Source organism: Podarcis pityusensis, assembly GCF_964106645.2.
Source record: "Podarcis pityusensis genome assembly, chromosome: 15".
In the NCBI taxonomy this organism is placed as follows: domain Eukaryota; kingdom Metazoa; phylum Chordata; class Lepidosauria; order Squamata; family Lacertidae; genus Podarcis; species Podarcis pityusensis.
This window is the reverse complement of record NC_138040.1, coordinates 27,575,418-27,593,007: the sequence shown is the minus strand read 5'-3', so window position 1 is coordinate 27,593,007 and position 17,590 is coordinate 27,575,418. Positions and strand designations below refer to the sequence as shown.

The 17,590-nt window shown below is 43.7% G+C and overlaps 1 protein-coding gene across 7 annotated transcripts in view; it reads right to left on the bottom strand.

Annotated features, from left to right (window-relative positions):
• The window catches only part of LOC308464292 (NXPE family member 2-like), a 35,366-nt gene that overhangs the window by 5,312 nt on the left and 12,464 nt on the right, over positions 1–17,590 (bottom strand). For 3 of the 7 annotated variants that reach the window (XM_080983547.1, XM_080983548.1, XM_080983550.1), the window contains 6 exons: positions 14,102–14,209; positions 11,862–11,922; positions 10,465–11,161; positions 9,636–9,691; positions 9,075–9,290; positions 5,591–7,894 (listed from right to left, as the gene is read on the bottom strand). In XM_080983547.1, the coding sequence (XP_080839673.1) occupies positions 7,359–7,894; positions 9,075–9,290; positions 9,636–9,691; positions 10,465–11,161; positions 11,862–11,922; positions 14,102–14,209 (1,674 nt within the window). In that variant the 3' untranslated portion in view covers positions 5,591–7,358. Of the gene's footprint in view, positions 1–1,611; positions 7,895–9,074; positions 9,291–9,635; positions 9,692–10,464; positions 11,162–11,861; positions 12,853–14,101; positions 14,210–14,844; positions 14,893–17,590 lie in introns of those variants that run through there. The other 4 variants (XM_080983549.1, XM_080983551.1, XM_080983552.1 and 1 more) reach the window with 4 other exon arrangements.

Genomic DNA, 17,590 nt, shown 5'->3' with positions numbered 1-17,590 from the left:
TTGTGGTTGGCTGTCTTAACTGTATTTTGTTCTGAAATTGTTTGATGGGTCTTTGGACTGCAATCAAGATTTTTTTTATTTATGCTTTGTTTTAAAACGTATTTTATAATTTCCCCTAATCAATTACTTTAAGTAATGGCTGGTATGGATATTAATATTGGCATTTTTTACATTACTTTTCAGTTAAAAAAAAAGGAAAAAAAGAGGCTCCTATAAAGGCTTACAAATATCAATTTAAAATATTTACGTAGCATCCTTCATGTTCTAGATTCTCTTTCCCCTCTGCCTCCATGCTGTCAATGTACGATTGTTCTCAGAATAGCAAAAGCTCATATTTTGGAGGTTTTTGTCCACACTTCCTCTAATCCTGCTCCTTTCCTCAGGTGAAATCTGCTCTTTAGTGCTCAGTCAGATCAAACAGCAATTTGGGTTTCCTCCAGATCAGCGTTTGCTCTGATTGAACACGAAATAGCAGGTTTTCCTGGGAAAGGAGAGCGGTAAGTGGAAAACTGCTCAGACCCATACCTAAAAAGCATGGATCAAGCAGAAAACAACAGCCCCAATCTTTCTAGGCTGCGGTGTAACGTGGGTTGCCAGGACCACGTGGAGGGGTGGGAGCAAGAGAAACCGAAGGAGTACACATGCACATTCAACGGCTTAACATCATCCATGTCATACAGGAGATCCTAGCCACAGAGATAAGAAGAGTTGTTCCATAATCTGGAGAGGTCACTTCCTGGTTCACATGGAGAAGCTGTTTTCAATGGAGCTGAGTGATGGAAGCACACACAGCTGTATTGAGGCAGCTCCAGGTGTTGAAATTTGCGCCCTTAACAATTTTGCACCTGGGGCAACCGCCCCGTGCCCCCTATGCTACGCCACTGTTTTCAGGCATGGAACAAGCAGAAGTGTGGACGAGCCCAGGGCTTTGCAAGCCCATTTGCTCCACTACTTTCACCCAGGAAAATCCGTGATTTAGCACTGCATCAGGACAATTGGGAATCGGGATTTTCTGAGAATTGCTGTTTGTTCTGATTTAGCGCTAAAGAACTGGTTTTCCAGGAAGAAAGGCAAAACTGCTCGATTTTAGCTGGAAAGAATGGGACAAATGGAAAACTGTCCAGACCCCAGTGCTTTCTAGGCACGAACAAGCGGAAGTGTGGGGGAGCTCTTAGGCCCCTAGTATACTTCCCTGCTATACTATGCATCAACCTGTACTATTTTCCCAATACCTGTTCCTGTAAGGATTTTGCTTCCCTGACTCAGTACTGAGCTATAACCTAGGAAGATTTCCCTGCTGGTTCCGCCTGCATCTTCCAGGTTGAGATAATGCTTTGCTTTTGAAGCACCCTTCTCTTTCAAGTCTAGATGCTGCTGCTGCTGCTCTCGCATCCTTCACTTCTCCCTCACTTTCATTCTAGTATGTGAGGAGGAAGAGAGCATTCCACCCCACACAGTTGTGAAGCTCTGTGAAGACCAGGCTCAGCTTCGCCTTTGACAAGCACCAGCAGCGGCCAGCCTCCAGCAACATAAGGCAAAAGGGAATGGGAAGAGGATGGAGCAGGGAAAGAGCTGGTAGGGAATAGATATGAGAACTGAAAAAGGCCTCACCATTGTCACCAGCAAAGTGATTGATCTGATTTGATACATGGCTCATTGTGATACCTCTGAAGATGAGAATCTGGAGCATGCAATGAGAAAGAAAGAATTACAAGCGTTCACAAGGAGAAAACAGAGCAGTAGTAAGGCACAATTTCCAAGCAAAACCTCCATGTGGAAGCATATCTGAATAGCAGGTGCCAGGGTCAAAATAATTTGGGAAGGGCAACTGCCTTGAGCCCCCAACCATACATTTGCAGCCTCCACAACCATCCAGTTGGCTGCAGTTAAAAAACAATGTTTTTCCACAGGGGGAAGGCTGCAATAAAAGGTTTCCTGAAAAATAGAGAAACATTTACTCAATGTGAATATTGCATTTAAAATTCCATTCTGCAAAAGTGTCACACCGCAAGAGCCAAACTATTTACTTCTATTTTCAAATGGTCACCAGAGTCCAATCCATGTTGTATTTCAGGGCCATCAGGTGCTAATTAACTAAATGTCTTAACAACAACAACAACAACACCTTTTTATTTATACCCCACCCATCTGTCTGGGTTTCCCCAGCCACTCTAGGTGGCTGACAACAGAATATTAAAAATACAATAAAACATCAAACATTAAAAGCTTCCCTAAACAGGGCTGCCTTCAGATGTCTTCTGAATGTCAGGAAGTTGTTTATCTCTTTGACATCTGATGGGAGGGCGTTCCACAGGGGGGGCGCCACTATCGAGAAGGCCCTCTGCCTGGTTCCCTGTAACTTGGCTTCTCACTGTGAGGGAACCACCAGAAGGCCCTCGGTGCTGGACCTCAGAGTCCAGGCAGAACGATGGGGGTGGAGACACTCCTTCAGGTATATGTACATACACCATTTTTAAAAAAATAAATCTTTATGAATTAGTTTGTGTTATTGAATAAGGTAAGACACTCTACCTGGGTATCAGTTTTGTAGATGTGGACAGTGTAGATGATGAAGAAACTGTCTCCAAGCACGAGAGCCAGGAAGGCTGTTGAGGTCATGGTATAAACCAAAGATATTCCTGGCACCTCTGTCAAAAGGCACAGAGAAATTCCTTTTCACCGCCTTTGGTTTCAAACCTGTTGCAACCAAAGGCAGGGGGAGAGTAGTAATACTTTCCAACAGACTATTCTAGAATGTATGTTTTTAAAAACTCACTGAATATTCATTTAACCCAGTAGCCTGTAAGTATTGACATCAGAAAATCATTAGTAGAGTAGTAGGAGCTCTCTCTCTTTTTCTCTCTCTTTTCTACTCTGTTGCACTCTTACTGATATTATTAGGATATGCATTTCTATAATGCAAATAAACCTTTTAATAACTGAAAATACTGCTGATTTTCAGATATGAAGACCTCCACCTGGTTGTAGTTCCTGAGTCTTGAATGGATGAATATGCACTCCCTACTTCTCTGAGTTGTAAGAATTCCCATGTTACATATTGAAAATAAGTAAGGAAAATAATAACCATGTTGATAATAATACTTCCAGGGTAGAGATTACCAGCAGATGGCTTCCTTTGGAGAGTACTTGAGCCTTTGGTCCTTAAAAACAAGCAAGCAAGCAAGCAAGCAAGCAAGCAAGCAAACAAACAAACAAACCTTGCTTGTTTACAAATATATGAATAACACAGGCCGAGACCACTTTCAAACTCCTAGCTAGCCCTCTTTCTGGGTCAATCATTTCCTTGTTCAAAACTGCTTCTGTTGCTGTCTCTCTTTCTCTCATAGTGGGTGAAGGGTGCCCTCTTTTTCATCAAAATTGCTGCCAACCACCTGACCTCACCTCTAACCTCTGATGTTTGATCTCAAGAATGGAAGAAGGCATGATGCTCAGGCAGGCCCTTTAAAACACAGACTCTCTGACCATAGGAATCAAAGTACAGTGCTGCACTGGGCTCAAGGACTGGTGAGGGAGCATAATATCCCAGAAGTCTACAGAAAGAAATAGGGTGGGAGGGCATAGGAGCCAATGCCTAGAGACTGAGGTCCCTCCCCCCCCCATTTTTTTTAATGGGGACAGGCCCCACCAAAGTTGATGGGCATTGCCATTCAAATAGTGTGAATGTACCATATAATGAAATGATTTTAGAATGTTGTATTATTTTACTGTTGTTAGCCACTCTGAGCCCGGCTTCGGCTGGGGAGGGCGGGATATAAATAAAATTTTATTATTATTTTATTTATATCATGTGATTGATTAGGCAGGGTGGGGCTTACCTGCCCCCCCCCCCCCCATATCTTAGTCTTCCATCTGGGGATGGAAGAATCTTAGCAAATTTGAGACACAGTGTGGAAAAATGCTATGTGTATATCTGTACATTCTTTGCCCTTTATAAACAACAACAACAAAAAAGGTTTCTGCGGCCTCCGTTGATGTAGAGCAACACGCTCAAAGTCCAAAGCCTTGAACTCTTACTATGTTGCAGGCCTGTTTGGCAGTAGCAGCTTGGCAACAGATTCTGCAAGAGGGATAGCACTGCTTCGAGTATTTATAGGGGCCTGGATCAGAAAACTCCATTTTGATTGGTCAAGGGAACGGCAGGCTCTGATTGGCTGGAAGTTCTGGTTGGTGGATAAAGGGTAGTTAATTGTCAACTGTGGAAAACAAATATCAGTTCGGAAAGTCGGTTGGGAAAGTCAGTTGATGGGCGAAGTGTGAGGCAAAGATTCGAAAAGATTGAGGGGTTAGGGTCAATAGTGGAGAGCTGAGGTCTGAATATTAAGCTATTCACCCTAAGTGTGTTAGCAATACTTGGCTGGTGAAGAACTGAAGAAGGAAGCCAGTGGTTGGGTTAGGCTAAGATGGTTGCCCTGACTAAAGGTCTCGCCAGAAGACGCAGGCCTTGAAAAATCAGCTAAACAGTCAAAGTTAGCCAGAAACACAACTGGGTCAGTTCTGGGGTCAGAGGCTGATTGTCCCCAGTAGCAAAACCAGGTTGCGGCTGAATTTGGCTGGTGTGGATATTTAGTGAAATTGGCCTGAGGCAAAAGCCACCAAAAGGTTGGCATTATGACAACAGCGTCTCTTGAGTCTTTGGAAAGTATCAACAAGCACATGAAAGAACCCATTGTCAATATCAATATTCCCTTATGTACATAAGGAAATTTAATGTGGACAGCTTTAGTCTATAGTTCATGCTCTCTCCATGCCCAAGCCTATTCAACCAAGTTACAAGGCGGCTTTATTCACTCTTCTAATTCCTTTTGATGCTTTCTGCGTATCAACTTTGAACATAATGGTGCGTGGGGAACGAAGACCCCCTGGGGATATGCAGGTTTACCTCTCTGCACAATAACCACCACATACATACCTTCCGTTAGGTGATAATAATAATAATTTATTATTTGTACCCCGCCCATCTGACTGGGTTTCCCCAACCACTCTAGGCAGCTTCCAATAAAGATTAAAAATACATTAAAATGTCACACATTAAAAACTTCCCCAAATGCCTTCCTAGCTCAGAAGGCGTTACCTGCAAATGGGTGGGACCCTGGGATCACTTACTTTAGTCGATAATGGGGCTATCCCATGTCACAGCTAAATTCCTAGAATCCTGGCACTGGAAGATCTAGTATCAGGATCAGGCTGGCATAACCTATCTGCCAAAACAGCACATTCTTTTTGTGCTACTCAACCCACCTATTCTATGAGCTACAACAGAATGCTTTAAAACAACAACTCCAAACTTCAGCAGGTGGAGAAGACCTTGTGGGTACCAAGGAAGACATATATGGGTGACACACGGGCAACCCCTGCCTTAGTTTGAGGTACCTCTTAGAGACATGTGTAAAAAAGGGAGGTGATGATTTCTCCTGGAGGAGGTTTAGCAAAAGTTATTCCACACCCCTTCTGGTCCACGGAGATCTTTTTCCAGCACATTCTGCACACACTCATCCAGTTTTGCAGAGAGTCCGTAATACATATTATCAAACAACTGGTTGGATAATAGAGAGCTTCAAGGTCCAGGCCATTGATTTTATTTTTATTTATTTAATAAAAATTGTAAGTCGCTTCCTTGACAGAAGGCACCAGAGTGACAATCTAAAACTTTCTTTATATATGCAGATAAAAACAAACATGAAAAACAAGTTAGCACAATTTTTAAAAATATACCGTATTTTTTGCTCTATAAGACTCACTTTTTCCCTCCTAAAAAGTAAGGGGAAATGTGTGTGCGTCTTATGGAGCGAATGCAGGCTGCGCAGCTATCCCAGAAGCCAGAACAGAAAGAGGGATTGCTGCTCTCACTGAGCAGCGATCCCTCTTGCTGTTCTGGCTTCTGAGACTCAGAATATTTTTTTTTCTTGTTTTCCTCCTCCAAAAACTCGGTGTGTCTTGTGGTCTGGTGCGTATTATAGAGCGAAAAATACGGTAGATAAAACAGTTGCTACACATATATGAAAATTACATGCCTTGGTAGGCTTGCGGAAACAAAAACAATTGCTGAAACCAATACAGAAAAGAACCCGACGAAGATCAATGGGAAGGGAGTTCCAAAGAGTAGTGCACATATTAGTAAAAATAACATACAAAATGCATTATTTTCGAGAAAGTTGCTTGCAAGAATGTGTATATTGGTCAAAACTGCATACAGAAACATGTTTAATAGGAGAAATCTACACTAATATGCTGATGGTGTTTCGTGAGGATATCTTTTTTTTAAAAAAAATCTAATTGTAGAGGAAATGCAGGTAACCAAATTTAAGAAACTTGGAAACTTGGCAAGCCAAAGCTGACAGATTTCTCTATCCTGAAATCCAAGCCATATTTCTGACAAGGTAGCTTCTGGACACACAGACAAGGGCCAGGCACCGGGTTTAACTGAATAGCCCAATGGCCCTCCAGAGGTATGATGAAGCATTCCTTTTGCAAACGAAAAGCATTCCGCACAAGCACAAAGGCACATTTTGGTAAACAGAATGGTGGCAAGCCCTGCTGCACAACTAGAAATCAATACAGAGTTCTATTTTAGTGTCTGTTCTCAGTGCCTTTAGCTCCCTCTTCTGGTTTCCACTCAGCCATGTGCAGTACTTTTGCCTATGAATAAAAAGCTGAACTGCTGCTCATCTAGTGCAGCCCGAGCAACAGTTGTTGTAACCTGGCTCAGCGGAAGCCACCCTGGGATTGGAAGATTAGGCTATTAGCAAATGCATACCAGGATGTTACACACAAGCTCAAGTTTCCCAAGAGACTTCACGTGATAGATCATGTTTCTCACTGAGATTTAGCCAAGAGGCTTCCTGCTGGTTACTTGCACAGAAGCAGCTGCCCGCAATCTGATTATTCGCTATTTGAGAGTGATTCCACAGCTAATAATTTAAGGTTTCTAGGAACAGCATCTTTTAGCCGGGGTGAAGAGGAATGTTTTAAAGTTTTTCCTGAATGTTAGTGAGGGAGGCAGACACATCTCACCAGGGAGGGCATTCCACAAATGGCAAACTGCCAGCAAGAAGACCCCTGGCACGGATCAGTGCTAACTAGGCAGCATTCGGTGGTGGACTCCCTGCCAATCGTAGGGCCCAAGATGGTTGATATTGAGGGAGGTGCTTTTCAGTACTTGGATCCCAAGCTGTTTGCAGGTTTGCATGCTAGTACTTAAATTGGGCCAGCAACCACTGCAGTGCCTTCAAGAGTGGAGACACATGGTCCCATCGGGCTGCTCCAGTCACCAGCCTAGCAGCCACACATGGAACAGGCAAGACGGTTCTCTCCGTTGATGATAAGGGCCAAGGTCATTCTTAACAGAGGTATGTTAGAAACATCATGATTTGGCTCCAAACCACTTGTTCTGGTGGGTGAACTGTGTTTGAATTATAGGCGATAGTCATGTCCCAGGCATCAATTACGCCAACCCTGAGACCTCGAAAAATGTATTTCATGGCAAGGTATTGGGCATAGCCATGGAAGTCGCCAAATCGCTCTGTGTCTGCATTCATTTCTCGGATATTCTCTGCTTTGACAATGACTTTTGTGTCAGGGCTTCTCAGGAGAAGGCGCTCAATGGCGCGGCGAATGTTTACAACCCTTCGCACAAAGAGATCCATGGGGAATGGTCTGAAGTGCTGGCCTATAGCGATGACGATGGCTGTGTCGCTGTCCCCTGCTACTTGGTCGATTTCCCGAGCAATGTAATTCAGATCTTTCACTGAATAGAAGGACTTTGTCACGAGGGGGTACCCGTGTTTTTTCCACTGGATGAATGTGTTCCTCTCCAGGTCCAAAGCCACACGTGTCTTGAAGACTGGAACGCTTTGGTGATCAAAGTACTTCAGCGCTAACAAAGAAGAGGTTGGAAAGAGGAAATGAAATACTTTAATAGGAATGTTTTGAAAACTAATAGCAAGGAAGTTGTGATGGTTCCAAGGGACAGCTTTTCTTTTTTTTGTAATATATTTATTAGTTTTCAATTACAATATTCCAATTATAGCCTCATTATAACAATGCCATATTATAATACAATTACTAATACCAACCATTCAGATGCCAAATTATATAATTTAGGTGCCCCCCTGTGTGCTAGAATTGATGGTTTGATGATTTACTTTATTTCTGCATTCCAAAATCTTATTAATTTCAATTACACTCCAGTCAAAATAAAAATCCCTTATACAACAACTGCAATATTAATGCCTTCCATTTTTATTGACACATTAAATGATTTATAAATCAACAGGTGAATTATTCAAACTATATCCTTTTTCTTCCTGTGTGTAGCAATTATTCTGTCCATGGTGTTTCTTCCTGTCCTTGTAAAATGTTATGTCTATCTTTTCCTAGTTGTTGCTGTTTTCCATCATGCCTTGGGCGGATAACTTTTCTGCCCTACATGTCTTGATCTTCCAAGGGTCCAACAACATTCCCTCCCCAAAAATTATTCAGAGCGCTTGAGCTCATTCACAATACTAGGTAGTCAGGTCCAAGAGTCCATAACTTAGTGGTAGAGCACTTGTTAGCAAGCAGATGGTTCCAGATACTTTAACTGGAAATGTCAAGGATTGTATCTCATGTAAGAAGGCAGGGAAACTCCTCTTTACTGAAGACTCTAACGCCGCAGAATTACGCAGCTATCTTTGTGTACCTACAGAGGGCTGCATTCCTTAAAGCCAGTGTTCTTCAATTTGGGTCATTGACTAAGTTGGCTGGGCATGATGGGAGTTGCAGTTCGACGACATCTGAGGACCTGAGGCTGAAAACCACTGCCTTAAACTACAGTCCCACATCCCACATTCTGCAAAGCAAGCTGCTTTGGAAACTTAAGAAACTGCCCATTGCAATAACAGGTCTTGGGGATCTGCTGTTCAAAGGAGGGTGTAGTCCAAAATTTCTAAACGGAAGGAAGGAAGGAAGGAAGGAAGGAAGGAAGGAAGGAAGGAAAGAAGGAAGGAAGGAAGGAAGGAAAACAACATTCTGGATCTCAGAAGAGTGAGAAAATCCAAAACCCAGCCAGGACGTACTTGTCACTCTCTTGGTAAGGTAATAAATCCATTGAAATGATGTTGAATCCCCCATGAGATAAATCATTTTGCTCTTCAGACTCGCACGGATCTTATCCAAAGTGCTGAAATCATGGATGGAACAAAATTCTGGGTGCCAGGTGTTGCGCAAAACGTAGCCGCTGGGGACAGGAGAAGCCATCCCAATCCTGCACTTCTCTCTCGTCACCTTACTCGCTGATGAAATATAACAAATGAGAGGATGAAGAAGGAAGTAGTCGCTGATACTGCCTCTGACCACACAAGACCTCTCCAGGAAGTGATTGGCTATTCAGATTCTCATCTTTGTAGGAAATCAAGTCATCCTAAGCAATAACTGAATTTTCTCCCTTCCATTATTCTTCCCATGACCTCTCTCTCTTGCCCCTTTCAAACTCTTCCTCCCATCATCTTTTTTCAAATAGTCCTGTTCTTGCCACATTGCACCTCAGTCTTACAATACCAACTAAAAATACAGGCCCTCCCTCAATTTCGTCATTTGTTGCATTCAAGTTGTGACCAGAACCAGATAGTCTAGCTTACTTTTGCAGGGCACGACACGAATGTTCCCGAAATTCTGAGGTATCTGAATTCCAACACTGGACGTTCAAGAAAGAGAAAATACTCATTAGAGAAAAGCAGACGAGGACAAATTAGGTTTTTACACACCTTAATGGCTACTGCTGGAAACTCAACACTTGAGCCAAGCTTCCATTGGAAGGGGAGTGGGAACACCTGTTTGTAACTGTTTTGATAACCGAACTTCGGAAAAGAGATGGAAGCACAACTTCTCCCTGTTTTCAAAAGCCACTTTCAGATCCTCTAAGTATCCCTTTTTTTTCCCAGGGACAGTACTGGATTTACAGAAGCTGTCCAGGTTTCTGATTTGATCCCAGAATGTCCCACTTTTCCTTAGGACATCCCTATTTTCGTGGGAGAAATGTTGGAGGGCATGGGATTGTGCAACCCCTGAGCCAATGTTTTATTATATTTTTTAGTGTTTAATGTTTTATTATATTTTTATATGTGTTGGAAGCCACCCAGCGTGATTGGCGCAACCCAGTCAGATGGGCAGGGTATAAATAATAAAATTATTATTATTATTATTATTATTATTATTATTATTATTATTGAATAGGATGTCCCTATTTTCATTGGAGAAATATTGGAGGGTGTGCACTTAATGGTCTGTGAAGAAACCTTCCCTGGTTCTGCAAATGGATGCAACAAGGGAGATTTTCTTCCCAGCATGGCCAGCAGAGATGATAAGATATCATCACTCAGATTTTGTTTTCAAAGAACCTTTTAGAGGATCCCATAGGAGTTTTCAGTACTTCCCTAAGATAAAGCATTTGAACAGCAAAGAATGTACCTGTTTAAAAGTCTCTTTTCTATGGCTGTTAAGTATGAGATGGGTCTGTTGTTGGACGAAAGCTGGACGAAAGCTTCACATGGCACATATTTTGGTTTCACACAGTAGAAGGCCTCCTGGTCTCGCTCATCTAGATACTCGCACAGTTCTGCATTTGTGGTCTTGTTAAATCCACATTCAGTGAAGACATCTAACGTTTTGTTTAAAAATTTGCCTTTGAAAACTATTTTGTCATAGCCTTTTTTCCTTGCAGCCCACAGTGCTGAAACTCCTTCGCTGGGGTGGATGAGCAAGATGGACACTCTGACATCGCCCTCCCAAAATAAAGTGAAATTGACCAGGTACGTCCCATTCCTATAGTCTGTGATGCGCCCAGAAGCTCCAGCCCTAAGACTTGAAGAGGAGATCCTCGCTCGTAAGAAGTCTCCTCCGTATTCCTTCCTCTTGCCCAAGTAGTTGTATAAATCCAGTCGAACCATCAAATACTCGCCAACACAATAAGAGCTTTTGTAGTTTAAGATGGTGGCCTTGCTGTTCTTAGCACTTGTGGTGGTATTGATATCCATGAAAGTGATGCTGGGCATCAAGTCGTCTAGTTTTCTAAGGACAGCTTTAATTTCTTTGTCCTTTTCTACCCATTCCATTCTAGCATGTCTCGGGGTTCCATCTTTCATTGCCCAAAGTTCACTCCTGCTGTCTGTGATTGAAGCATTTAATAGTATTAAAAAGGAAGCCTTATATTAGACACTTAGTGCATGTAGCCCAGTATTATGGACTGTCTGTATATTGGTGCAGATTCTGCAGGGCCTCAAGCAGATGGTTTTTCAAATTAGCTGCTACGTTGTCCTTTTAATGGGAAATGTTGGGCAGTCATTCTAAGTCAAGGGTCAACAAACCTTTTCAGCAGGGGGCTGGTCCACTGTCCCTCAGACCTTGTGGGGGGCCGGACTATATTTTTTTTGGGGGGGAGGGGAATGAACGAATTCCTATGCCCCACAAATAACCCAGAGATGCATTTTAAATAAAAGCACACATTCTGCTTATGTCAAAACACCAGGCAAGCCCAACAAATAACCCAGAGATGCATTTTAAATAAAAGGACACATTCTACTCATGTAAAAACACACTGATTCCGGGACTGGATTTAGAAGGCAATTGGGCCTAATCTGGCCCCCGGGCCTTAGTTTGCCTACCTGTGTCCTAGGTCTTACTGTTCTACCACCAAGTTGCAATCCCTCCATCATCTTAAAAATGTTTTAATTTACAAGAATCTGGGAAACAGAGGTAGGGAATAAGCTGCACCACATATTTTCTTTATTGAAAATGAACATTGTTCACAATGCGTTGTGTTGATATAATGCCTGGTGTGGTTACAAAATTAACAAGAAAATGCTTACCAATACCTGCAGGAACTTCATTTTCTTTAAATTGCTTCCCAAGGCCTCCAAAGATGGTAAACTTGAGTGTGGAATTAAAAATAAATAATTTCAAGGGTGAGCACAGAGACACTGCCTCAGCTCCAATGGGTTCATTTGCAGCAAATTGGAAATGATGAAACCAAAATGTGGGTTCTTCCCTAGCTCCCCAAAATAATTTCTCATCCTGAATCACCAAACATAGGGGTGGGGGGAGTTTATTCTCAGGCCACTGATTTCTGGAGGCAGAATCAAGCCAATACCCTCACAATTCAATGGCAATATATTTGCGGAAACAGGCACTGAATGATAGATTCCCACTTTCCTCTTATAACTTGCTGAATAAATACATATATACATCTTCAGGCTGGATTTGGCTAAACTGTGAAAGCATAGGAGGGGTTGTTTCAAAGAGGTGAACTGGCACAATGTAACAAGAGATGTTTAATATGGTGATGGGCAAAAATGCCAACTTTGTTTTTTAAGAGGAGATATCAGCTTCATGCTGTTCTGGTGTAAGTAATGATCTGTGATACTCCATATACAAAAGCAGTATACCCCTAAATATCAGGTGGCAGGGACAAAAGGACTGGGGAAGGGGGTCACTTTCACACACAAACACGCACAGTTCCATGCATCCCAGAGGTCTCTGATTGGCCTCAACCGAAAGCTAAATATTGGATTACATGGCAGTTGGTCTGATTTAACAAGGCAATTTATAAACGGACGGCTTACAGGTGCAGACACTGTGTGGATAAATACAAGAACACTTGGAATGAGTTTATACAAAATGTAGTAGGCTATTAACATTTTCATAAGCACTAGGACAACAACACTATAGCAATTTATACATGAATGTATGGGAATATTGTATACTGTTTCTTCTTTTTTGGTATATTTTCACATTTATATGTATCCTTGTTGTTTTTCTCCCTCTCACTTTTCCTTCTTTCCAACACTTTATTTCTTTTAACTGAAATCACCTTAATAAAATATAAATATTAGAAAACAAACAAACAAACAAGGCAATTGTAACATTCAGTGCATTTTCCCCAGACATAGGGTGCTGGAACACACTTCCCTCAGAAAACTCACTTCAAGCTTGTTGAGGCTGCTCAGCTGAGGTGAGGGGAGCCTTCTGCACCTTATCTGAGCAGCTGAATGAATCCCTACCTTGCATTTCTGGCTCATGTGAGCCAGAATGGTGGGGGGGGGGGGCTTGCTCAGCTGAGGCAGAGCTTTCACACGCCTCTACTATTAGCCAGGAGGCTGAAGAGCCTCAACTAAGCCTTGCTGCGCCTCCAACTTGCAAGGAGACCCTTTCCAGAGCTCGTAGTGGATGTCCCCTTTGGCCTCCTGGGAGGGTCTCCTCATGAATCAGAGGCACAGCAGGGCTTTGCTGAGGCTGGTCAGGTCTCTCCTTCCACTTCCTTGGCCCAACTGAGAGGTCCTGGTACACCGTTCTGGCATGTTCTGGCTGAAAAAAAAGCCCTGGTAAAATTGCTACATTTGTAGCATACATTTAATCTCTTATTATAATGACTGTAGTTTTTGCATCACATTGCCATTCAACAGTGTGTGTGTGTATATACACAGTGGTACCTCAGGTTAAGTACTTAATTCGTTTCAGAGGTCCGTACTTAACCTGAAACTGTTCTTAACCTGAAGCACCACTTTAGCTAATGGGGCCTCCCGCTGCTGCCGCACCGCCAGAGCACAATTTCTGTTCTCATCCTGAAGGAAAGTTCTTAACCTGAAGCACTATTTCTGGGTTAACGGAGTCTGTAACCTGAAGCATATGTAACCCGAGGTACCACCGTATATATAATCCTACCTACAAAGATTTCACTTAATGCATCTGATGAAATGGGCTTAAATCCACAGAAGTCTATGCCGCAATGCATTTGCTAGATTCTTAAGGTGCTGATTTGTTTTGTTTTTTGCAGCTCCAGATTAACATGGTCATACCTCTGGGAACTCTAAATTAATATTGTGGTGAAAACTCCTCTCTCTCTCTCTTATTTATTTATTTAAGTTCCAGTTGAGATGCTCACTTTATGTTTAAGGGTCACCAGGCACTAAACACATATTGGATGTAACATCAGGGAGTGACCGTCTTTTTAAAAAGGAAAAAAAACTCTTTAAGGCACTTTATATTCCACTCTTTCGCTTTGCCAACATTTTATTTTCATAGAAAAAACTGGGTGACGAATGATTCCTACCTTGGTCTCCGTTCTGTGGAAGGTGTAGCTGAGGATAAGGACTGTTCCCAGGACAAGGGCCAATAAAGTTGGCGGCCTCAGGATCTGCACTAAAAGCATTCTGATCAGCTGTGTGAGAGGAGAGAGTTACTCTTGATTTCAACTCTTATCAGTGTAGCATATCTGAATGTTGCTTTAAGGCTGAAGGGGAATTCAAGCAGTGAATAGAAATTCATGGTAAAAACCAATTTCATTTTTACATGCTTGAGTTCCCCCTGGTGAGGACACATTACTACCCTCTGCAGAACCTTTCTCCCAAAGAGGCATCAGAAGAAGAGTAAACACAGAAATAGTGCTTCGTAAATGTGTGAGGAGAAAGATGTCCAGGTAATAGCTTTATAGCTGTCTATGAGAGGAAACCTGTTCTTAAAAGCTGCTGAGGTTGCTGCCCCCTTTAATGAACATGGGATCGCCCCATACCCTCCAACATATCACGCAGCAGTAAATTAATCAAGCAGAGTCTTCTTCATGAACAGAATAAAGGTTTACTGAAGAAAATAAACTTGTTCATAAACAGCGTAGTCAAAGAGCATACACAGAGTGCTCATAGCAGCTATCTTAGTCTTCACAGAGGCACAGATCTTGGTTACTGATTAAGTGGAGTCCTGGAGCCACTCTGTCTGCAACAACACAACATACTGGCTGACACACACACAGACGACACTGAGGCCCACAGAGATGGCTGGCTACTTTTACAGTCATACCTCGGGTTACAGACGCTTCAGGTTGCATTTTTTCGGGTTACAGACCCAGCGAAACCAGGAAGTACCGGAACGGGTTACTTCCGGGTTTCGGCGGTCGCGTATGCACAGAAGCACTAAATCGCGCATTGCGCATGCGCAGAAGCGCCGCTGCGGGTTGTGAACACTGCGGGTTGCGAACGTGCATCTCACACAGATCACGTTTGCAACCCCAGCGTCCACTGTACAGTGGTGCCCCGCAAGACGAAAGCCTCGCAAGATGAAAAACTCGCAAGACGAAAGGTTTTTTCGTTTTCGAGTTGCTTCGCAAGACGAATTTCCCTATGGGCTTGCTTCGCAAGACGAAAACGTCTTGCAAGTTTGTTTCCTTTTTCGTAAAACCGTTAAAACCCAGGGTGCATTGCTGGAAGAGGTGCAGTTGCGACTTGACTTCGAGGAGCAACACATTGCACGCGGTGTGGTGGCCTTTTTGAGCTTTTTAAAGAGTTTGCTGAATTTTTGAAGCTTTCCCAAAACTTCTTTTGCAGCTGTTTGGTAAGTTAAACTTTTAAAACTTTTTTGGGGGTTTTTGGATTTTGGGTTGGGGTGTTTAGAATTCAAGGACTTGGTGTTGGGGAGAGGTTTGCAAGAATCTGGGAGCTTGTGTGGTTTTTTTCTGCATTTTTATGATTTTCTGTGACCATTGGGCCATGTTTATTTCTTTTTGGAAAAAAAATCTGGGTTTGAATTTCTGTGTGCTGGGTGGATGGGGGAACAGTTGAGGAGGGGTTTGCAAGAATCTGGGAGCTTGTGTGGTTTTTTCTGCATTTTTATGATTTTCTGTGACCATTGGGCCATGTTGTGTTTTTTTGAAAAAAAATTCTGGGTTTTGAATTTCTGTGTGCTGGGTGGATGGGGGAACAGCTGGGGAGGGGTTTGCAAGAATCTGGGAGCTTGTGTGGTTTTTTTCTGCATTTTTATGATTTTCTGTGACCATTGGGCCATGTTGGCTTTTTTTGAAAAAAATTTCTGGGTTTGAATTTCTGTGTGCTGGGTGGATGGGGGAACAGTTGGGGAGGGGTTTGCAACAGTTGGGGAGGCGTTTGCAACAGTTGGGGAGGGGCTGGGGGAACAGTTGAGGTTTTTGAAGACTTTGGTGATTTTTAAAGCTTTCCCAAAACTTCTTTTGCAGCCATTTGAGGATTTTGAAGACTTTGGTGATTTGCAGCCATTTCGTAAGTTAAACTTTTAAAACTTTTTTGGGGGTTTTTGGATTTTGGGTTGGGTGTTTGGAATTCAAGGACTTGGTTCTGGGTTTGAATTGCTGATTTTTCTTTTTCTTTTTCTGAGTTTACGAAGGTAAGAGCTGTGCTGCCATGGGACCCAAGAAGACTGCTGCTGCTGCGGAGGCCGGCGAGAGGAAGAAGGAGAAGGTGACGCTGGAAATGAAGAAGGAGATCATCTGGAAGCACGACGGTGGAATGCGTGTGACGGACCTCACCAGGGAGTACGGCAGGAACCCATCGACCATCGGGACCATCCTGAAGATGAGGGAGAAGATCCTTGCGACTGATGCAGCCAAGGGAGTCACCAGGATCGTGAAGAACCGCCCAGCTGTTCTGGAGGAGGTCGAGAAGTTGCTGCTCATCTGGTTAGAAGAGAAGCAGCGTGCAGGGGACACAGTGACTGAGGCCGTCATTTGTGAGAAGGCCAAGGCCTTGCACGCAGACCTCATCCGGGAACAGCCAGGAACCTCAGGCGAGCCAGAAGTCTTCAAGGCAAGCAGAGGCTGGTTTGACCGGTTCAAGGCAAGATCTGGAATCCACAGCGTGGTCAGGCATGGAGAGGCTGCCAGTTCTGATGTTCCTGCGGCTGAAGACTTTGCCTTGGAGTTCCTGGAGGCTGTGAAGACAGAGGGCTACGTTCCACAGCAGGTCTTCAACTGCGACGAGACCGGGCTGTTTTGGAAGAGGATGCCCAAAAGGACTTTCCTCACACAGGAGGAGGCCAAGTTGCCTGGCCACAAGCCCATGAAGGACCGTCTGACCCTGCTCTTCTGTGCCAACGCAAGCGGCGACCTGAAGATCAAGCCCCTGCTGGTGTACCACTCGGAGAACCCACGGGCCTTCAAGAAACACAAGGTCGACAAGGAGCGGCTGAGTGTCATGTGGCGATCCAATAGCAAGGCTTGGGTCACACGTGTGCTGTTTGTGGACTGGGTCAATCTTGCTTTTGGCCCTGCTGTCAAACAGTACCTGCTGGACAACGACCTGCCGCTGAAGGCTTTGCTTCTGATGGACAATGCTCCTGCTCATCCTAAAGGCCTTGAGGTGGACTTGTTAGAGGAGTTCAGCTTCATCAACATCATGTTCCTGCCGCCTAACACCACGCCACTGCTCCAGCCGATGGATCAGCAGGTCATTGCCAATTTCAAAAAACTCTACACCAAGGAGCTTTTCAGGCGATGCTTCGAGGTGACTGATTGCACCACCATCACCCTGCGGGAATTCTGGAAGGACCACTTCGACACCGTCACCTGCTTGAAGATGATCACCACGGCCTGGAACGGGATCAGCCAGAGAAATTTGAATTGCGCTCGGCATAGCCTGTGGCCGGACTGTGTGGCACCAAGTGACTCTGATGCACCAGAGTCAACAGTGGTGCAGGACATTGTTGCCTTGGGGAGGACCATAGGCCTGGAGGTCACAGAGGAGGACGTCTGCGAGCTGGTGGAGGAGCACGACCACGAGCTGACCACCCAGGAGCTGGT